The sequence below is a fragment of the Myxine glutinosa genome, chromosome 2 (assembly GCF_964187855.1).
Source record: "Myxine glutinosa chromosome 2, kmMyxGlut1.1, whole genome shotgun sequence".
Taxonomy (NCBI): Eukaryota; Metazoa; Chordata; class Myxini; order Myxiniformes; family Myxinidae; genus Myxine; species Myxine glutinosa.
In genome coordinates this window covers 216,431,613-216,456,363 of record NC_136262.1, presented here as the reverse complement: position 1 = coordinate 216,456,363, position 24,751 = coordinate 216,431,613, and the positions used below count along the sequence as shown (strand labels likewise).

Genomic DNA, 24,751 nt, shown 5'->3' with positions numbered 1-24,751 from the left:
AATACAATTTGATGTCCATAAATCAAAAAACATTGCCCTAAGCTGCCTCAAAACTAGGCCAAACTTGAACAGCACTCAGAAGAGCGCATACTTCCACCAGGCTGAACAGTTTGTTTGTATCCCACCGATAGGCCAGATCTGAACCAAAACCGAATAAAGTAGTACTTATTTCACACCCAACCTGTCCACCATGTTTCGTCGGAATCCGTCTACAACTTTGAGATATCCTCTCCAGGGCTTTATTGGGCCCTACATTGATTTATTGCGTTGATTTTCCAACCCTCCACCCCTTCCCTCCCTCCCTCCCTCACCCCTACTCCCACTACTCAAAATAAAAACATCAAAGATCATTCAAGATATGTATTTATCATGGGTGCACATCACAGAGGTGCCATCAAGCACCTATCAGAGGCTCACAAGGTATGTACATGGAAGGCGGCCAAAGAAGATAAGCTTCAAGTTCAAACACATCATGGGTGAAAAGTCAATAATTGCTTTTTGGGACAAAGGAAATATAAGAGGAAAAACTAAGTTTATCAATTGCAATTTTGACTTCATCGGTCAACATTCGGTTAGAGTGTGGTGTTTTTCATGCAATTACACAAAAAAAATTATCACAAAATCCAGAAATTGGATAATTACCGAGCACGTGCTGACGTTAAGGGGAACATGAGACTCCCTCATCATTCCAAAAGAGCGTTTCCACTGTAGATATTTCCACGCATTACTCATTTATACGGTACGGCTGAGTACCACAGCCAAAAGCACAAATTGTATAACCTCTAGAGTATCTCATCTCAATCAAAATCAAAGTTAACATTATCGCACCAAGATCACATTCAGAAGAACTAGCAGAATCAAAACCAAACAAGTAAATAAGTTTGTCGATTTTATTTTCAAATAATCTTCACATTTCCAATCTCAACCTATCTTGTCAAAGTTTTACAAAAGACAAGGAAAAAAAAAAAATGCAGTCACGAGGAAATCGGAAGAAAAAAAATATCCGTGAAAAATATGATACACCTTCGAATCGAACTGTGCTCGAACATTTCTGTAACATCGCAAGTCAAAAAATCTTTTCGTAATAGTCGAAAAATCAAAGACGTCTTTCCCTCATTCTATATAGTAATAGTCACATCAGCGTTGCCAAATGAAAACAAAATGTTCCAGGATTATCATTAATCAAAAGGAAGTCTGGGAGAGGAGCCAGTGGGCGAGCATGATGTGGCTGATCAAAAACAAAACGTGAGCAAATTAAATAGGATAAGTGGTTTTGAGTTGGGCAGGTCAGTTCCAGAAAGGTGACAGCCATTGTGAATAAGAGTGGGTGGGCCCAGTAAATGGTAGAGGGGATGGGTAGAGAGCATTTTCATTGGTAAGCAAAGGAAAAGAGGGGAAAATCTAATTACTGGGTAGCCATGTTGGGTATGCCAAGGGGTAGAACAGATGCTGCCAATGCTGCTGGTTGGGCGACGCAGAGATGACATACAAAACTTGACGATTGGAGGCTCTTTTATGTACATTCCTCTCAAAGCTTGATGGCATCAGGTGAGAGTTCAACCGGTAAAAGCAGCAGGAAAGGGGGTCACTTGCAATGCCGGTGGGAATTTTTGAATTCTGCAGCTCTGCAGACGCCCACGCTGCCGCTAGGCCAAGCAAATCCAGAACTTGTCGGCGCTCGTAACCCATGAGGCACACTGTGCTGGCATCGACGACACGCCGCAGAGCTACAAGGAAGGTGATTCGCAGCTCTGGCTCCCGAGGAAAATGTGCTGTGAGGTAAGAGCACAGACGCTGGGCCTGCGTTGCAAGAGTCGGGAAGTCGATGAAGAAGCGGGAGCACATGTAACGCTCCAGACGTCGGGCCTCTGCTGCATTTTCCGGTTTAAATCCTCGCGCCAAGAGCTCACAGTACTTGAAGAGGCCACCTCCACGAATTTCCTCTGGGCGGTGGGTACAAATGAGGCGTGCTGCCAGGTGGTCAAGGGCAGTAGATATCTTGCCATACAGACTCTCAGCAATGACTCCAGGAAGAGATGATAAAGGAAAACGATGAGCAGACAACGCCGAGTTGTTTTCTTGGATAGATTCCTTCGCATCATGCTTCTGAACCTGACGAGCAGTGGATTCTTTGCCAGCCTTTGCCAACGATGAATGCTTGCATTGCTGTGGAGATGGGAAGGAGGGAGGATGGTGCTGCGTGGTTTCACAATTTACAGCACAATCTACCGTTTGGCTTTTTTGCCCAGTCTGACCACCTTCAAATGCACGAAATGAGAAATCACTCTGCCCACCCGTCTCTTTGAGCATCGCACCTCCATCTTCACAGCCATGTCCATCACGGCTTTGCTCAATACCACAGCAACAGGTTTTACATTTTGAACAACAGTCATTGGCACCTTCTCTAACATGGATGTTTTCACCCTCATCCGAGTCACAACTTTCCAGATCGTGCCCAAGGTGGTTGCCAGATTCATAAAAAGCCAGCAAAGGGTCCAGCAGGATTTGGAAAGAGTCAACAGAAAACTCGAACTCGCGTTTCAGAAACGATACAAACTTCAATTCAAGGTTCCTTCCGTCACGATTCCACAATGACACCAATGACCAGCGATCCGGTGGGATGGCAGCTTTACCATACTGCCTCGGTTTACATGTGGTTAAATCAACTTCAGGATCAAGCCCTGAAATGTTTAAAGTACCAACCAATTTTTCATCAATCATGGGTGAAACGTGTCCCAAAGTAGGCCCTGGATACACAGTGGGAGCAAACCTTGAAGCCCTAACACCAGGCACAGTCCCATTAACTTCAGCTGGATGGATTTCAGTATCAAGCCCAGAATAAGCAAGGCCTGGGTGTTCACCAGCAACTTTAACCAACTTGAGGATGTAGGCAGAGCAAAGTGTGGCAGGAGACAGACGAGAGCGTTCCACAGAGGATGGAAGGAACTCCAAGAGGCACTCCAGCACAGAAAGCTTTACGGCCTGGAGACACACAAATAAAGATATATACATATATATTAACAGCATGAAGTAGTAAATGAAGAACAAAACCAAAGCAACAATAGTCGTCCCGTAAGGTCTCAACATATTGCAGGGCTTGCGTTCCTGAAAATGGCCGCATACGTCAAACACGAGTCAACTGCAGATTGGCATGAACCACACCACATATCCCTGAATTTTTCTCGCATACATCAAATTTTGGTGGAAATGGGTTAATCATATAACTGAATTACCAGAAAATGAAAACGCATATTTCAAGATCTTACTGTACTTGACATTGGATGAGTTAATAATTAAAATAACGTGATTGAAGAAAAAAGAAAAAGAAAAAAAAAAGGTGCGACAAAAGTCAACTAGAGTTAAGTCGATGGCAGGTCATGGTATATCCCCACACTTCCCACCGAGAGCAAAGTTGAAAAGTGGCAAAAGGTTACACTAAGAATGACCCAATATCAACTTCAGGTTGAAATTTTTTTTTCCGTTTTTTGACTCCTGTAATCCTCAGTCCCCACCGCCTAGAGCAGTGGTCCTTAAACTTTGTCCCACCACCCCCATTAACGAGCCGATCTCTGACCCAACACCCAACCCCCTGAAGTTCAGGTGTGCCGAATATTATTACAGTTCATTAAATGTGATATCAATATGAGAACGAAACGAAGACATCTTCCACTTGCAATATAATTAAATAATCCATATAAAGCGCAAAACAACGCAGAAGATATTCAGAGGTAGCACAAGCAGGTACTCGATGAAATGGATTATACATACTGGCGCTTTTTACTTACACTAGTGGGCCCGTTGGTCCATTGGACCAAACTTTCATTGGTCTTTATGGCCTTGTGGCATACCTGCCTGTGCCTGTTGTACGGCTTGAGCATTAGCTTGTTTTTCATGAAGCCCAGATGGGCCAGGGCATGGGGGTCGGAGGATTATACGTTCATCATTATTATTGCCGAATTATATATACACCACTATAATTATTGTTAATATTATTAGTACTAGGGCATGCCCGTACTATATATATATATCTAAAAGTATATCCCCCCCCCTCTATTTACATGCAATGGTTTGGTCCAAAGCGAACGGCTTGCGAGTACGGTGACAATCCCCCCCCTCTATTTACATGAAATGGTTTGGTCCAAAGCGAACGGCTTGCGAGTACGGTGACAATCCCCCCCCCCTCTATTTACATGAAATGGTTTGGTCCAAAGCGAACGGCTTGCGAGTACGGTGACAATCCCCCCCCCTCTATTTACATGAAATGGTTTGGTCCAAAGCTAACGGCTTGCGGAGTTTGGTAAAGAAATCGCCATCGCGTGCACAAATGCGCAGGAAAGCGAATGAATCGCAAATTAGTTTTAATTAGTTTTAAAATACCCGCTATAAGTACCCGTACATGTAGTAGTGCATATAAGTACCCGTACGTGGGTGCCCGTTCCTTGCCAAAAAAAAAAAAAAACGCTACCCGTACGCTCTACCCCGCCCGTACGCCCGTAAACAAAAAAAACAACGCTCTTCGCTTCCGCCCTTCGCTCTGACTGAATTGGGAGAAATAATGCGCATAAGAAATCGAGAAATTATTATTTTCTCCAGAAGAAATCGAATTACATACCGTAATGGCGCACGCGCTGGGCTCAGCTCGCTCTCACATCGGCCACGCCTACACAATAACGCGTTCTGTGATTGGATGCCGGAAGTGCAGTCCTCACTGTCCGGAAGGTTGCAAATCGCAGTTACGATGAATCGCAAATTAGTTTTAATTAGTTTTAAAACATAGTTTAACGGCAACATAGTTTGCCGACGGGAAATAAATGAATACGCTCTCAAATGTGCCATCCGAGGCAGAGTCTGTTCGCCACGTTCGGCACACGTGATAGCTCGCTGCTCTCTGATTGGTTGAATCGTTTTTTGGACATAGCTCGGTAACTACTTCTGCGATTAATTTAAAACCTTGAAAAGGCACATCCTCGGGTCCCCAGCAATATACCTGGCAAGTTTCAAGTATATCGGACCGGTAGTTGTCGAGAAACAGCGGTCACAGACATACAAACATACAAACATACAAACAAACATACACACAGAGATTAGTGGAATTATAGATAGATGTAATATATGCTTTGTTACAATGTTATTGTTTTTGATAGTTCTTTTGTAATTACCTGTATAATGCCATGCCGTGGTAAGAGTTATTAAGCTTCTCCATACACCTTAACATGGCATGCGTTTAAAACAAGGGAATTCTTCCGATTCATTGCAGTTAATTAGCCTGATCTCAGGAGATCATGACGATCATTTTGTTGCATCACCATAGCGCACGCACACACCTCGTCCATTTGTCATGGATTTCGTATCACAATAAAAACTAGAACGGCCACAGACAAAGTGGTGAGAACATAACCAGGAGGTAACAAAACAGACATACCTGTATTACATTTACATTTCTAATCTTAACCCACATATAGCCAGCTGCTGCTGTACAACACAATAATATGAGCATTAAGATGCATCACATGCAAGTACTTTCAAATAACTGTCCCAAGCTCTTCACATGAAGGACCCAGCAAAGATGCGTTTGATACGTGGGTAAACATGTAGATTCCTCAAGGTGTGCACAACGCACACACACCCACACCCACACTTCTTTTGTATACTTGGTCGAGGCTCGTGTAAGAGCTAACACACAGAACATATAACAGAGGGAGCGGGTGACAAGCGGGGGGTGGGGGGGGGGGTGGTGGGAAGAGAGGGAAGTACACCAACAGTAGAAAACAAGGACATTAATACATCAATAGATCTGTGGAAGAGAGAGGACTAGGGCAGGGTACATGGGATAAAGAAATGGACACTACAGGGACTTTCAGGAAAGAAATCGGAATTTGAAAGAGGTGGATTTGGGGTGTTTTAACAGGGGTAGAAAAGATCAAGGTTTTGGATGAGGGACAATAAGAGATGGTGGTGACATAAAAAGAGATCGTGATGAACAGCTGCTTTAAAGTTCTGGAGGGAGGAGTGGGAATGAAGAGTGTGTGGGAGTTTGTTCCAGAGGTGGAAAAAAAGACAAATGAAAGCGTGGAGGTGAGCAGAGAGTCTTGATTTTGGCAGTTTCACCAGAAGAGGGTTGCTGGCAGATCTTGTGCATCCTGCAGGAATATTTGAGAGACAGAGCAGGAGGAGCTAGGCCGGAGAGGAGTCGGTAGAAGACAGAAATACCACCAACCTATTTATTTATTCATTCATTCATATGCAGTACACATAGTTTTGTGTGTGTGCGTGCACTTTTTGCATAGTAAGCCCTTCATGGCAGCATTTTCCACAGACCCTTCTTGGGCCCGGAAACCTTCACGCCCTCTCCGTCCCCCCCTTCTGGGGACACCTCCAGTTTAAGAACCAATGTCCTAGAGCATAAAACGAGGGTCAAATGCAAAAGATAGTCACATTTCACACGTTCCCCATTATTGTTTGGTGTTTGACCTTTTGACAACCCTAGGAGCGGGGCTATAAACTATATTGCTCTTGCACCTCCTTGCCATGTGGTGATCATAAAGTCTACCAAGTTTGGTGAATTTCTGCCCAACCATTCAGGAGGAGAAAGCATGATGGATGGCCAGACAAGACAAACTTGCAATAATCCCCCCATTTTTTTAAAAGTGTGTGGATAATAAAGAAAGCAGAACACTGGAAACATCTACAAGCTTCCAAAACAAAATGGGACTACAAAGCAACAATCTGGCACGGTATTTACTGATGATCGGTACAATGACCGAACGATAGATGCATTAAACACCCATGTGACGAAGTTATCACTTGTGCTACAAATTCCTTCGTCAAACGCATCGCTCGAAGCTTCAAAGCGGGGACAGCGGAAAGCCATGGCTTATGACTAAGCTAACAACTCACGTGCAAAAAAGTTAACAGTTAAATGAAAGTAACCGTGCACGCCACAAGGTGGCACGCCCATATCCAATGATTCAGAACGTATTGTAATGAACACAAAAACAGAGTGAACACTCCCAAAGACGACCAACACCACACCACCTTCCATGGCAGATCTGGCAACCCAGGGAGGGAGGATTGTCCGTTTCAAGAGTCCGGAATCATAGGAAATGTTTTCATTTATTTATTTAGAGACAATCCCTTTGAGATGGATAGGACGTCGTTGACCTATCATTGACCGATTGAATGGCTCCCACATACTCCAGATTTAATGCCACTTGACTTTTTCTTTTTCTTTTGGGATACCTGAAATCAGTGGTGTATAGCCACTATATCACGTACTATAGAAGATTTAAATAATGAAATCATAAAAAACTAATGTGATATACATGCAATCGCTCAAAATGCAAGCCCGTGACACGTAGTTTTATAACAAAATTATAAAATTAATATGACTACGATTCCAGACTTTTGAAACACCTGTGAAATGCCAGCCAACTGCTACTACTCTTTCTATATATCTGGTACAACATTCGAGAGAGATTTGGCAAATTGAAAAACGTTAGAGGATTGTTAAAGGAGTTTATCAACACCCAGCTGAGAGGTGATAAAGATTACAATGAAAACCTCAAACATCTATGCGGGCATGGGGAAGAGTAATACGCTCCTATTCTTTTTCTCCAAAAAATGTAAAGATAATGGAATGAACCAAAGCGCAGGCCGCACATTAGTTCTTTTCACCACTGGATGTGACGTTTCGTGATTCTGAAATGACGTCTCAGTGCTAGGTTAGTCATGATCGCAGAGGGCAGCACGACAATGTCAATGTCATGAAGCACTGGAGATGAGAGATGACATGGCACGAGATGCGAGATGACATGGCACGAGATGCGAGATGACATGGCACGAGATGCGAGATGACATGGCACGAGATGCGAGATGACATGGCACGAGATGCGAGATGACATGGCACGAGATGCGAGATGACATGGCACGAGATGCGAGATGACATGGCACGAGATGCGAGATGACATGGCACGAGATGCGAGATGACATGGCACGAGATGCGAGATGACATGGCACGAGATGCGAGATGACATGGCACGAGATGCGAGATGACATGGCACGAGATGCGAGATGACATGGCACGAGATGCGAGATGACATGGCACGAGATGCGAGATGACATGGCACGAGATGCGAGATGACATGGCACGAGATGCGAGATGACATGGCACGAGATGCGAGATGACATGGCACGAGATGCGAGATGACATGGCACGAGATGCGAGATGACATGGCACGAGATGCGAGATGACATGGCACGAGATGCGAGATGACATGGCACGAGATGCGAGATGACATGGCACGAGATGCGAGATGACATGGCACGAGATGCGAGATGACATGGCACGAGATGCGAGATGACATGGCACGAGATGCGAGATGACATGGCACGAGATGCGAGATGCGAGACACGACACGAGACGACGCGACATGCGAGATGCGAGATGCGAGATGACACGAGACGACGCGACATGCGAGATGCGAGATGCGAGATGCGAGATGCGAGATGACACGACACGACACGAGATGCGAGATGCGAGATGACACGACACGAGATGCGAGATGACACGACACGACACGAGATGCGAGATGACACGACACGACACGAGATGCGAGATGACACGACACGACACGAGATGACACGACACGACACGAGATGCGAGATGACACGACACTCGAGATGACACGACATTCGAGATGACACGACATTCGAGATGACACGACATTCGAGATGACACGACATTCGAGATGACACGACATTCGAGATGACACGACACGACATTCGAGATGACACGACATTCGAGATGACACGACACGACATTCGAGATGACACGACATTCGAGATGACACGACACGACATTCGAGATGACACGACATTCGAGATGACACGACATTCGAGATGACACGACATTCGAGATGACACGACATTCGAGATGACACGACACGACACGACACGACATTCGAGATGACACGACACGACACGACACGACATTCGAGATGACACGACACGACACGACATTCGAGATGACACGACACGACACGACACGACATTCGAGATGACACGACACGACATTCAAGATGACACGACACGACATTCAAGATGACACGACACGACATTCAAGATGACACGACACGACATTCAAGATGACACGACACGACATTCAAGATGACACGACAACATTCAAGATGACACGACACGACATTCAAGATGACACGACATGACATTCGAGATGACATGACATGACATTCGAGATGACATGACAGGACACGACACGACGACATTTGAGATGACATGACATGACAAGATGACATGATTCGAGATGACATGACATGATGCGAGATGACGAGATGCGAGATGACATGACATGACACGAGATGCGAGATGACATGACACGACACGAGATGCGCGATGACATGACACGACATGACACGACACGAGACGAGATGCGAGATGACATGACACCACGAGATGAGATGACATGAGACGACATGACACGACACGAGATGCGAGATGACACGACACGACATTCGAGATGACACGACACGACATTCGAGATGACACGACACGACATTCGAGATGACACGACACGACATTCGAGATGACACGACACGACATTCGAGATGACACGACACGACATTCGAGATGACACGACACGACACTCGAGATGACACGACACGACACTCGAGATGACACGACACGACACTCGAGATGACACGACACGACACTCGAGATGACACGACACGACACTCGAGATGACACGACACGACACTCAAAATGACACGACACGACATTCAAAATGACACGACACGACATTCAAAATGACACGACACGACATTCAAAATGACACGACACGAGATGCGAGACGACACGACACGACACGAGATGCGAGACGACACGACACGACACGAGATGCGAGACGACACGACACGACACGAGATGCGAGACGACACGACACGACACGAGATGCGAGACGACACGACAAGACACGACATGACAAGAGATGCGAGATGACACGAGATGCGAGATGACATGACATGACACGAGATGCGAGATGACACGACACGACACGAGATGCGAGATGACACGACACGACACGAGATGCGAGATGACACGACACGACACGAGATGCGAGATGACACGACACGACACGAGATGCGAGATGACACGACACGACACGAGATGCGAGATGACACGACACGACACGACATTCGAGATGACGCGACACGACATTCGAGATGACGCGACACGACATTCGAGATGACGCGACACGACATTCGAGATGACGCGACACGACATTCGAGATGACGCGACACGACATTCGAGATGACGCGACACGACATTCGAGATGACGCGACACGACATTCGAGATGACGCGACACGACATTCGAGATGACGCGACACGACATTCGAGATGACGCGACACGACATTCGAGATGACGCGACACGACATTCGAGATGACGCGACACGACATTCGAGATGACGCGACACGACATTCGAGATGACGCGACACGACATTCGAGATGACGCGACACGACATTCGAGATGACGCGACACGACATTCGAGACGACGCGACACGACATTCGAGATGACGCGACACGACATTCGAGATGACGCGACACGACATTCGAGATGACGCGACACGACATTCGAGATGACGCGACACGACATTCGAGATGACACGACATGACATTCGAGATGACACGACATGACATTCGAGATGACACGACATGACATTCGAGATGACACGACATGACATTCGAGATGACACGACATGACATTCGAGATGACACGACGAGATGACACGACAGGACACGAGACGAGATGCGAGCTGACACGACACGAGACAGGACACGACACGAGATGCGAGCTGACACGACACGAGACGACACGAGATGCGAGCTGACACGACACGACACGACACGAGATGCGAGATGACAAGACACGACACGAGATGCGAGATGACATGACACGACACGACACGAGATGCGAGATGACACGACACGACACCAGATTCGAGATGACACGACACGACACCAGATTCGAGATGACACGACATGACACGACATGATTCGAGATGACACGACATGACACGACATGACACGACACGATTCGAGATGACACGACACGACACGACATTCGAGATGACACGACATAAAATGAGATTCGAGATGACATGACATGAGATTCGAGATGACATGACATGAGATTAGGGATGACATGACATGAGATTCGAGATATGACGAGATGCGAGATGACATGACACGACATGCGAGATGACATGACACGACACGACATGACGACACGATACGATACGACACGAGATGCGAGATGACAAAACACGACACGAGATGCGAGACGACAAGACACGACACGAGATGCGAGACGACATGACACGACACGAGATGCGAGATGACATGACACGACACGAGATGCGAGATGACATGACACGACACGCGAGATGACATGACACGCGAGATGACGACACGACACGAGATGCGAGATGACAAGACACGACACGACACGATGCGAGATGACACGACACGACACGAGATGCGAGATGACACGACACGACACGACACTCGAGATGACACGACACGACACGACACGAGATGCGAGATGACACGACACGACACGACACGACACGAGATGACACGACATGATTCGAGCTGACACGACATGATTCGAGATGACACGACATGATTCGAGATGACACCACATGAGATTCGAGATGACACCACATGATTCGAGATGACGAGATTCGAGATGACATGACACGAGATTCGAGATGACATGACACGAGATTCGAGATGACATTACATGAGATTCCAGATGACATGACACGAGATTCCAGATGACATGACACGAGATTCCAGATGACATGACACGAGATTCCAGATGACATGACACGAGATTCCAGATGACATGACACGAGATTCCAGATGACATGACACGAGATTCCAGATGACATGACACGAGATTCCAGATGACATGACACGAGATCCCAGATGACATGACACGAGATTCCAGATGACATGACACGAGATTCCAGATGACATGACACGAGATTCCAGATGACATGACACGAGATTCCAGATGACATGACACGAGATTCCAGATGACATGACACGAGATTCCAGATGACATGACACGAGATGCGAGATGACATGACACGAGATGCGAGATGACATGACACGAGATGCGAGATGACATGACACGAGATGCGAGATGACATGACACGAGATGCGAGATGACATGACACGAGATGCGAGATGACATGACACGAGATGCGAGATGACATGACACGAGATGCGAGATGACATGACACGAGATGCGAGATGACATGACACGAGATGCGAGATGACACGACACGAGATGCGAGATGACACGACACGAGATGCGAGATGCGAGATGACACGACACGAGATGCGAGATGACACGACACGACATTCGAGATGACACGACATTCGAGATGACACGACACGACATTCGAGATGACATGACATGAGATTCGAGATGACATGACATGACATGACGTGATGTGATGACATTAGAGCTGACATGACATGATGAGATTTGAGATGACATGACATGACATGACATGCCATGATATTCGAGAAGACATCACATGAGATTCAATTCGAGATGACATGACATGAGATTAGATTAGAGTAGATTAGATTAGATTCGAGATGACATGACATGATGAGATTCGAGATGACATGACATGACATGACATGAAATGACGAGATTCGAGATGACATGACATGAGATTTGAGATGACATGACGTGACGTGACGTGACGTGACATGACATTCGATTCGAGATGACATGACATGACATGACATGACATGACACGACATGAGATTCGAGATGACATGACATGACATGATTCGAGATGACATGACATGACATGATTCGAGATGACATGACATGACATGATTCGAGATGACATGACATGACATGACACGAGGCTCGAGATGACATGACATGACATGACATGACATGACATGACATGATTCGAGATGACATGACATGACATGATTCGAGATGACATGACATTACATGATTCGAGATGACATGACATGACATGACACGAGGCTCGAGATGACATGACATGAGGCTCGAGACGACATGACACGAGGCTGGAGACGACATGACACGAGGCTGGAGACGACATGACACGAGGCTGGAGACGACATGACACGAGGCTGGAGACGACATGACACGAGGCTGGAGACGACATGACACGAGGCTGGAGACGACATGACACGAGGCTGGAGACGACATGACACGAGGCTGGAGACATGACACGAGGCTCGAGACATGACACGAGGCTCGAGACATGACACGAGGCTCGAGACGACATGACACGAGGCTCGAGGCGACATGACACGAGGCTCGAGGCGACATGACACGAGGCTCGAGGCGACACGACACGAGGCGACACGACACGAGGCTCGAGGCGACACGACACGAGGCTCGAGGCGACAAGACACGAGGCGACACGACACGAGGCTCGAGGCGACACGACACGAGGCTCGAGGCGACACGACACGAGGCTCGAGGCGACACGACACGAGGCTCGAGGCGACACGACACGAGGCTCGAGGCGACACGACACGACGCGCGAGACATGACACGAGGCTCGAGACATGACACGAGGCTCGAGACATGACACGAGGCTCGAGACATGACACGAGGCTGGAGGCGACATGACACGAGGCTGGAGGCGACATGACACGAGGCTGGAGGCGACATGACACGAGGCTGGAGGCGACATGACACGAGGCTGGAGGCGACATGACACGAGGCTGGAGGCGACATGACACGAGGCTGGAGGCGACATGACACGAGGCTGGAGGCGACATGACACGAGGCTGGAGGCGACGGGCGGCGGACGGCTGGAGGCGACGGGCGGCGGACGGCTGGAGGCGACGGGCGGCGGACGGCTGGAGGCGACGGGCGGCGGACGGCTGGAGGCGACGGGCGGCGGACGGCTGGGGGCGGACGGCTGGGGGCGACGGGCGGCGGACGGCTGGGGGCGACGGACGGCTGGGGGCGACGGACGGCTGGGGGCGACGGACGGCTGGGGGCGACGGACGGCTGGGGGCGACGGACGGCTGGGGGCGACGGACGGCTGGGGGCGACGGACGGCTGGGGGCGACGGACGGCTGGGGGCGGCGGACGGCTGGGGGCGACGGGCGGCGGAGGGCTGGGGGCGACGGGCGGCGGACGGCTGGGGGCGACGGGCGGCGGACGGCTGGGGGCGACGGGCGGCGGACGGCTGGGGGCGACGGACGGCGGACGGCTGGGGGCGACGGACGGCTGGGGGCGACGGGCGGCGGACGGCTGGGGGCGACGGGCGGCGGACGGCTGGGGGCGACGGGCGGCGGACGGCTGGGGGCGACGGGCGGCGGACGGCTGGGGGCGACGGGCGGCTGGGGGCGGCGGACGGCTGGGGGCGACGGACGGCTGGGGGCGACGGGCGGCGGACGACTGGGGGCGACGGGCGGCGGACGGCTGGGGGCGACGGGCGGCGGACGGCTGGGGCCGACGGGCGACGGGCGGCGGACGGCTGGGGGCGACGGACGGCGGACGGCTGGGGGCGACGGACGGCGGACAGCTGGGGGCGACGGACGGCTGGGGGCGACGGGCGGCGGACGGCTGGGGGCGACGGGCGGCGGACGGCTGGGGGCGACGGGCGGCGGACGGCTGGGGGCGACGGGCGGCGGACGGCTGGGGGCGACGGGTGGCTGGGGGCGGCGGACGGCTGGGGGCGACGGGCGGCGGACAGCTGAGGGCGACGGACGGCTGGGGGCGACGGGCGGGGGGCGGCTGAGGGCGACGGACAGCTGAGGGCGACCGGGGGCGACGGGCGGCCGGGGGCGACGGGCGGCCGGGGGCGACGGGCGGCTGGCGGCGGCGGGCGGCCGGGGGCGACAGGCGGCTGGGGGGCGACAGGGGGCGGGCGGCCGGGGGCGACAGGCGGCGACGGGCGACAGGCGGCGACGGGCGACAGGCGGCGGGTGGCTGGGGGCGACAGGGGGCGGGCGGCTGGGGGCGACAGGCGGCTGGGGGCAACAGGCGGCGACGGGCGGCTGGGGGCGACAAGCGGCGGGGGGCGACGGGCGACGGGGGGCGACGGGCGGCTGGGGGCGACGGGCGGCTGGGGGCGACGGGCGGCTGGGGGCGACAGGCGGCGGGCGGCTGGGGGCGACAGGCGGCGGGCGGCTGGGGGCGACAGGCGGCGGGCGGCTGGGGGCGACAGGCGGCGGGCGGCTGGGGGCGACAGGCGGCGGGCGGCTGGGGGCGACAGGCGGCGGGCGGCTGGGGGCGACAGGCGGCGGGCGGCTGGGGGCGACAGGCGGCGGGCGGCTGGGGGCGACAGGCGGCGGGCGGCTGGGGGCGACAGGCGGCGGGCGGCTGGGGGCGACAGGCGGCGGGCGGCTGGGGGCGACAGGCGGCGGGCGGCTGGGGGCGACAGGCGGCGGGCGGCTGGGGGCGACAGGCGGCGGGCGGCTGGGGGCGACAGGCGGCGGGCGGCTGGGGGCGACAGGCGGCGGGCGGCTGGGGGCGACAGGCGGCGGGCGGCTGGGGGCGACAGGCGGCGGGCGGCTGGGGGCGACAGGCGGCGGGCGGCTGGGGGCGACAGGCGGCGGGCGGCTGGGGGCGACAGGCGGCGGGCGGCTGGGGGCGACAGGCGGCGGGCGGCTGGGGGCGACAGGCGGCGGGCGGCTGGGGGCGACAGGCGGCGGGCGGCTGGGGGCGACAGGCGGCGGGCGGCTGGGGGCGACAGGCGGCGGACGACTGGAGAGGACAGACGACGGACGCCTGGAGAGGACAGACGACGGACGCCTGGAGAGGACAGACGACGGACGCCTGGAGAGGACAGACGACGGACGCCTGGAGAGGACAGACGACGGACGCCTGGAGAGGACAGGCGGCGGAAGACTGGAGAGGACAGACGACGGACGTCCGGAGAGGCCAGACGACCGGAGAGGACAGACGGACGACCGGAGAGGACAGACGGACGACCGGAGAGGACAGACGGACGACCGGAGAGGACAGACGGACGACCGGAGAGGACAGACGACGGACGTCCGGAGAGGCCAGACGACCGGAGAGGACAGACGGACGACCGGAGAGGACAGACGGACGACCGGAGAGGACAGACGGACGACCGGAGAGGACAGACGGACGACCGGAGAGGACAGACGGATGACCGGAGAGGACAGACGACGGATGACCGGAGAGGACAGACGACGGATGACCGGAGAGGACAGACGGATGACCGGAGAGGACAGACGGATGACCGGAGAGGACAGACGGATGACCGGAGAGGACAGACGGATGACCGGAGAGGACAGACGGATGACCGGAGAGGACAGACGACGGATGACCGGAGAGGACAGACGACGGATGACCGGAGAGGACAGACGACGGATGACCGGAGAGGACAGACGACGGATGACTGGAGAGGACAGACGACGGATGACTGGAGAGGACAGACGACGGATGACTGGAGAGGACAGACGACGGATGACTGGAGAGGACAGACGACGGATGACTGGAGAGGACAGACGACGGATGACTGGAGAGGACAGACGACGGATGACTGGAGAGGACAGACGACGGATGACTGGAGAGGACAGACGACGGATGACTGGAGAGGACAGACGACGGATGACTGGAGAGGACAGACGACGGATGACTGGAGAGGACAGACGACGGATGACTGGAGAGGACAGACGACGGATGACTGGAGAGGACAGACGACGGATGACTGGAGAGGACAGACGACGGATGACTGGAGAGGACAGACGACGGATGACTGGAGAGGACAGACGACGGATGACTGGAGAGGACAGACGACGGATGACTGGAGAGGACAGACGACGGATGACTGGAGAGGACAGACGACGGATGACTGGAGAGGACAGACGACGGATGACTGGAGAGGACAGACGGCGGATGACTGGAGAGGACAGACGGCGGATGACTGGAGAGGACAGACGACGGATGACTGGAGAGGACAGACGACGGATGACTGGAGAGGACAGACGACGGATGACTGGAGAGGACAGACGACGGATGACTGGAGAGGACAGACGGCGGATGACTGGAGAGGACAGACGACGGATGACTGGAGAGGACAGACGACGGATGACTGGAGAGGACAGACGACGGATGACTGGAGAGGACAGACGACGGATGACTGGAGAGGACAGACGGCGGATGACTGGAGAGGACAGACGGCGGATGACTGGAGAGGACAGACGACGGATGACTGGAGAGGACAGACGACGGATGACTGGAGAGGACAGACGACGGATGACTGGAGAGGACAGACGACGGATGACTGGAGAGGACAGACGACGGATGACTGGAGAGGACAGACGACGGATGACTGGAGAGGACAGACGACGGATGACTGGAGAGGACAGACGACGGATGACTGGAGAGGACAGACGACGGATGACTGGAGAGGACAGACGACGGATGACTGGAGAGGACAGACGGATGACTGGAGACGACACACGACGGATGACTGGAGACGACACACGACGGATGACTGGAGACGGCACACGACAGGAGACGACACACGACAGGAGACGACACACGACAGGAGACGACACACGACAGGAGACGACACACGACAGGAGACGACACACGACAGGAGACGACACACGACAGGAGACGACACACGACAGGAGACGACACACGACAGGAGACGACACACGACAGGAGACGACACACGACAGGAGACGACACACGACAGGAGACGACAGATGACTTGAGACTGGAGACGACTGGAGATGACAGATGACTGGAGACTTGACGACTGGAGATGACAGATGATGAATGACTGGAGATGACTGGAGATGAGAGCTGGGTACACCATTACGATCCTGTAAGTAAGAGGTGGTCAATGAAGTACCACCACAAAGGATCACCAGCCCCAACTTGGCTTTGTCAGATTTTCACATCTTTCCCAAACTTAAGGAACACCTTCGTGGAGAACTTGTTTCTTCCGCTGATGATGTTGAGGCCCCTGGTAAGCGTTGGTTAAGTCGGCAGGACGCATATTTATATCATGACGGAATCACAAAACTACCTGAACGTTGGTAGAACCGTGTGGACCGCAGTGGTGATTATGTTGAGAAATATGATGCACCATTTTAGAATAAAGATCCATATTAGTATCGGTCTGTTTTTTTTGTTTTTTTAAATTATTACCACCACCATTCCTCATCATCATCATCATCATCATCATCATCATCCAACGAATGAGAAATGGACCAAATATTGAGGTGTGTGTTAAGGGAAGACACCGCAGGAAGGGGAACATCAGGTAACACAGGTAACACACCAAGAATAATTTCTGACTCAATGCTCACCTGAAACGCTTCCTCGCCATGTAGGTCCATCTTGAAGACCAGGTCGAGGTCCTTGTAGTCAAGACACCGATTTCCAGGGTCCAGTACGTGAGCAGCTGCCGAGCCACAAAGGCGCACGCTGTGGACCGGGAGATCCCGGGAGAGGAGGCGAGAACGCACGCACGACAGCAGCAGGTGAGGAGTGACGGAAAGCGTGGGGAAGTTTCCTCTGCCGTGCACGGAAACCGGAGAACAAAGGAGGCGATGGAGGCGAGAGAGCTGGGAGGGGGACAGACGTTTTAAATGCGAGGGGAGACTCGGGGAATCGGAGCACAACTGCTGCGGCAACGGAGTTTGCGTGGATGAAGAAGATCGCGAGGGAAACCGCCGGCGATCCTGTGGAGAAGAAGATCGGGAAGAGGATCCATGTTGCGATCGGGGTGGTGGAGTCGACGGGGAATTGAGGGAAGTGGATTCCTGAACCATTGCTGAGGCGACTGTTGGAGAACGCTGGAAGAGGGAAGACATCGGAAGTTGGAAGAGAAATTAACTTTCTAAGGAGAAAGGCAAAGACCAAGGGAAGAGCGATGATCGAAACGACTAAATCGGAGAGAGAAAAAAAATTATCGACTACTCGTGTTCGTTTCACGGAATTTCTCCTCGATATTGTAAACAAGTTCATATTAACGTTTCCCCACCATTCCCAATCGCCAAGACATTAGTATTGTCGAACATCGCTACTGGATGCTAATGATAATGAAACGTAACCGTTTCTGTTGTATTAACGCTTCGACGAGACTGGGAGCGCGTGCGCGGCCTTTTATAACCACGGTTTCGGGTCACGTGTCCCGTGGCACGCCCCGATTTGGAGATTCAAACGTCGAGGAATCTTTCATTTTCATTTTCAGTGCTAACCGTTTGTAGCTGTTGTAAGTAAAAACGATATTAATTATAGATGTATTGTAATTATTTATTCGTGCTACCTCCCTCATACACCACCTGTAGGGTAATTTGTCGATCGAACCCCGAAGACGCCTCCTTTTTGTGATCTAATGTGTCACCAGTGCACATCAATCGCTGACGAACGTGGTAGTTATAGGTTAATTGTGCCTGAAACGTTTTTATTTATTTACTACTGTACAGTATGCGGAGATGAAAGACGCGGCCAACGTTTTGTTTGTAATTCCTCAAACCACATAATTACCTACAACGTTTCGTCACATTTTCCCATCACTTGAGCTCTGGTGTCTTCATTTTTCTGTAGGAAGATTTTGCTTGTGCTCTGTCTCTTCAGTGTCTGAAACATCCTGTCTGACAATGGCGATAATGCGTGAGAACTTATCGCATTGCTTTGGGCAGTATTGCAAGTAAGGCTAGCATCCCACTTTATACTGCTCCTCGCATAATTCTGCTTAAGGAAAATATGTTTGCATAATTTAATGTTTTAGGACGTCAATAATCATTAATAGTAAACAAAAAAGTGCTTTTCTTCAACTGATAGAAGAGAAAATCATTTGCGCAGGCTTCGACAAATGCTGCTAACGTTGGCATCATGGTGACCAGATACTGTACAAACAAGATAATGAATTAATGACGACAAATCATGCACTGTATAAACAGGAAAATGAATCAATGACGATAAAATAACAGTGTGATGCTTTTGCCGATTTTACACGAAGCAAATATTTGCTTCTCCATTGCACTCACTGTTCGTGAGGTCCTTTAAATTAAGAATATGCTTACACTTCAGGAGACCCCATTAATTTAGTAAGACATGTAGTATGTACTGTATAATGTAAATTTAAATTAATAAATTGAATTTACATTAGCGTATTCATTTACAATTGGTCACTGGCTTTGACGCCAATACACAGCCAAGCAGCCAGAGGCTGCATTGTTGCTCCCAGCTTGATGGCAGAAGACGCCATTTGCATTTTTGCCACCTTCACTACCCCGTGCGGCCATGGACAACTTGCTTGTTTGCTAAAATACTCCAATTCGGGGGTAATTAATCTGTACGTAATTATGGATTTGTAAGAGTTAATTTATCCCACCCTCCTCATTCCCGGGGAATCCAAAACGATATATGTATATTTTTAAAAAATTGAAACTAACTACATTAAAACTGCTTCTCAGTCATAATTTGGGTGTGTCCCGCCATCAGCATTACTGTGCTCAGTCATCCCTTTGTGCCTGTTATAACTTGCTGCTGGTTCAGGATCATTCACACCTATGACTGGGGTATTGTACAGGTACACTCATGATCTCCAAGGTAAATAATCGCTGTCATGTGCCATGCCCCTAAATAAATACACAGTTTCTTATTCAGTGCTTCATTTTATTCACCTGGGAGTAGTGGAAATGAACTTGCACATGGTCTCCCATAAAAAAGGTAGTTTAAAATTCCTGTAACCTTTTTGTTTTAAAGCCTATCAATATGAAACAAGCATCGTTATAAAGGGAAATTGAAAAAGGTTGTGAAAAAATTATAGTATCCAGATCCGGTTCTGGATCTTTACCAAAATCTAATCATTTTGTCCTTGTAACACACCCAACCTGACCTCCAGGTTTTGTCCGAATCCATTCATAACTTTTTGAGACATAATTATGTTCACACACAGACAAACAAACATGAAAGATGTTATGTATAGCACATGTCAGACATTTCTCTTTGCCACGAGGAACATTTCTCTTTGCCATGTGGGACTTTTCTCTTTGCCACGTGGAACTTTTCTCTTTGCCAAGTAGGACTTTTCTCTTTGCCACGTTGGACTTTCCTCTTTGCCACGTGGGGCATTTCTCTTTGCCACGTGGGGCATTTCTCTTTTCCACGTGGGGCATTTCTATTTGCCAAGTGGGACTTTTCTCTTTGCCAAATGGGACTTTCTCTTTGCCAAGTGGGACTTTTCTCTTTGCCACGTCAGACATTTCTCTTTGCCACGTCAGACATTTCACTTTGCCACGTTGGACTTTTCTCTTTGCCACGTGGGGCATTTCTCTTTGCCACGTGGGGCATTTCTCTTTTCCACGTGGGGCATTTCTCTTTGCCACGTGGGCCTTTTCTCTTTGCCACACGGGACTGTTCTCTTTGCCACGTCAGACTTTTCTCTTTGCCACGTAGGACTTTTATCTTTGCCACATGGTACTTTACTCTTTGCCATGTGGGACTTTTCTCTTTGCCACGTGGGACTTTTCTTCTTGCCATGTGGGACATTTCTCTTTGCCCCGTTGGACTTTTCTCTTTGCCAAGTAGGACTTTTCTCTTTGCCATGTTGAACCTTTCTCTTTGCCACGTGGGACTTTTCTCTTTGCCATGTTTAACCTTTCTCTTTGCCACGTGGGAATTTTCTCTCTGCCATGTGGGACTTTTCTCTTTGCCACGTGGGACTTTTCTCTTTGCCACGTAGGACGTTTCTTTTTCCCACGTAAAACTTTTCTCTTCGCCACATTGGACTTTTCTCTTTGCCACGTTGGACTTTTCTCTTTGCCACGTTGGACTTTTCTCTTTGCCACGTTGGACTTTTCTCTTTGCCACATGGGACTTTTCTTTTTGCCATGGGGGACATTTCTCTTTGCCACGAGGGACATTTTTCTTTGCCACGTTGGACTTTTCTCTTTGCCACGTTGGACTTTTCTCTTTGCCAAGTAGGACTTTTCTCCTTGCCATTGTTACGGATTTGTCACTTTCTGTCTTTGTGGTTTTCATCCACTGGAAGCATTTTTAGTTTCATATACTATTATTGTTACAGTTTGAGTGTGAAATGGAGATAACTGTTTTCAAAGGTAAAAATTAGTGTTTCAAAAGAAAAAACGAAATGGATCGGGAGAAACCGGAAGAGGAGGAAGAAGAAGTGGATCAAGTGAGATCGGGAAAGAAAGGCCGATCTGCTTTGAGGTGTCGAGCGGACGCTGGTGAACGTTGGTCCTGGGAAAGGGATTCCTGTGACAGTGTCGGTATTACTGTGGCAAATATACCTGCGTGACGGGTTTTGCTGTTGGTTAAGAAAGTGAATCATTGTTGGTGAGCAGGTACGCCTCCATTACGGGCCCGTCCGCCATTTCACCTCGCGCCAGCCATTTCACCTCACGCCAGCCATTTCACCTCGCACCAGCGAATCGCCTGGTTCTCGTGTGTCGTGGATTTCGCTTGAGAATTCGCGGTTTTCCGCTTGGGAGCCGCTGTTCGTTCATGTCAGCGTCATTGTCTGATGAACCGAAGGTGTGAATTCCCAGCCGCCTTTTGGATGAACTTTTGCCTGACCGACGTCGGCCCGACACCTCACCAAACGGCTCTTCGGCAGCATCGACTGTCGGCCGTCCTGGGTTCAGGTCTCAATACGACCTTTTTCTTGTGATCACTGGAGCGTGGATCGACTTTGGCCTGGTGTCGTGACAGTGACTTTGGGGGTGTTACATTTCGCTCAGGTGGAGTACCGTGAGTTATTGAGTTAAGAAACTGGTGGTACCATCATAAGAATTATATGGTGTTTGTTGTGCAATTGAGGTTTTATTGTACTTGTGCAAGTTGTTATTATTGTGTGATATTAATACAATACTTGGTTTTTTGTAACAACTGATTGGTGTGGTTTCAACATTGGTCATTGGGACACACACATAATAGCACATCTTTCTGCCGTGACTCCTTTCGGGGCTCGGAGGTATACCGTGACCGGGGTTTGGGGAGGAGCACGTAACACCATGTTGAACCTTTCTCTTTGCCACGTTGGACTTTTCTCTTTGCCACCACATGGGGCATTTCTCTTTGTCGTGTGGGACTCTTTTTTTTCTCTTTGCCATGTTTAGTCTTTCTCTGCCACATGCGACATTTCTCTTTGACAAGTGGAACATTTCTCATTGCCACATGTGACATTTCAATTTGCCATGTTGGGTTTTTCTCTGCCATGTGGGACATCTCTTTGCCAAGTGGGACATTTCTCTGCCACATGGAACATTTCTCTTTGACATGTGGGACTTTTCTCTTTGCCAAGTGGGTTTATTCTCTTTGCCAAGTGGGACTTTTCTGTTTGCCAAGTGGGACTTTTCTCTTTGCCACGTGGGGCATTTCTCTTTGCCAAGTGGGACTTTTCTCTTTGCCAAATGGGACTTTTCTCTTTGCCACGTCAGACATTTCTCTTTGCCACGTCAGACATTTCTCTTTGCCACGAGGAACATTTATCTTTGCCATGTGGGGCATTTCTCTTTGCCTCCTCTTCTTCTTTCTTCCTCCCGCGCATATATAGTGAAATCCGATTATTTGAACTGAACACCTTTGGAGTTAAAGCTGGCTTTGGCTTTCCATGATTTCCCCGGTATTAAACAAGGGGAGTCACACGACAGTATGTTCCAACAGTCCATAATTAATAGATGTAATCAAGGTCCAATAATAAGAAATCAATAGATGTACTCAAGGTCCAACTCACGTTGAAACTGTATGTAATTTATATTAATATGAATACGCATTGCGTAGAGTGAGAGCTTCGTCGACAATGGTCAGTCGATCGAGTACGCAGCCCTCGCAAACATCTGTAGGCCTAGGCCTAGCTAGGCTAGGTTGTTTGATCTTGGGCTTAGAATTAAAATTCAAATTAATTTTATTGAATGAATAGATTGGGATAGAATGCAGGACTTACCTACTGTACTACTGTAGGCTATATAGTCTCGACTTCTAGTCAACTGGACCAGGTACGTAGGTCCGACTGGCAGGTACGTACTGAAATCGGTGTACCTGGCTTAAATGAAGTCGGTGTAGCTGGCGGAAACTGAAGTCAGTGTAGATGGCAGAAAACTGAAGTCGGTGTAGCTGGCGTAAATGATGAGCGGTTTCGAATTCAAAATCCGTTCTGTACAGTACTGTATTGTAATTTATTGATTTTAATCACCAGGTGAAAATAATTTATCGGTCGCGCCAGACCAAAGCAAGACCACGTGAGCAAGATGGTGGATCACGGAAGGAACAAGATGGCGGATCATGGAAGGGACAAGATGGCGGATCATGGAAGGGACAAGATGGCGAATCATCGAAGGGACATTTGAAATACAACATGAAATTTTGTTCCCAAGGGAATGTGGAAAAATTTGAATTTTTTTTTTTGTGAAATTTGAAATGCAAGTGAAATTTTGAATGGATTTACATATACATGCAATTGCCATAGAGGTTCGCTTATGGAGCTCTCTATTACTACATACTTTGTATGCAGCCTGTGGCTGCTGGTTGCAAACATTGCTGGGAACACGGCTGTGCCGCCAATGTAGTGCTCCTTGTTTCCAGTCGGCTGATACTGTTTTTGCCACCCTCGGAAGGATGATAGGCTGAGTCAACCAAGTCACCTAGTGTTATTTAACGGCAGGGGTTCAAATGCAAGACCCTGAGAT

At 50.3% G+C, this 24,751-nt stretch overlaps 1 protein-coding gene across 1 annotated transcript; it reads right to left on the bottom strand.

Moving 5' to 3' along the window:
* Positions 1 to 345: 345 nt before the first annotated feature.
* Positions 346 to 19,176, bottom strand: LOC137420843 (terminal nucleotidyltransferase 5C). Its single transcript, XM_068106282.2, has 2 exons — positions 18,401 to 19,176; positions 346 to 2,982 (listed from the first exon to the last, which is right to left on the bottom strand). Exons 1-2 carry the CDS (start codon positions 18,905 to 18,907, stop codon positions 1,402 to 1,404), a joined length of 2,088 nt encoding a protein of 695 aa, XP_067962383.2. The 5' UTR covers positions 18,908 to 19,176; the 3' UTR covers positions 346 to 1,401.
* Between the last annotated feature and the right edge of the window lie 5,575 nt (positions 19,177 to 24,751).

Bases quoted from the DNA above. Each gene is read 5' to 3' on its own strand.
- LOC137420843 (XM_068106282.2), bottom strand. From the start codon at position 18,907: ATGTCTTCCCTCTTCCAGCGTTCTCCAACAGTCGCCTCAGCAATGGTT. The intron at 2,983-18,400 runs GTGAGCATTGAG...GTGTGTCTCCAG, and splicing joins ATGGCGAGGAAGCGTTTCAG to GCCGTAAAGCTTTCTGTGCT.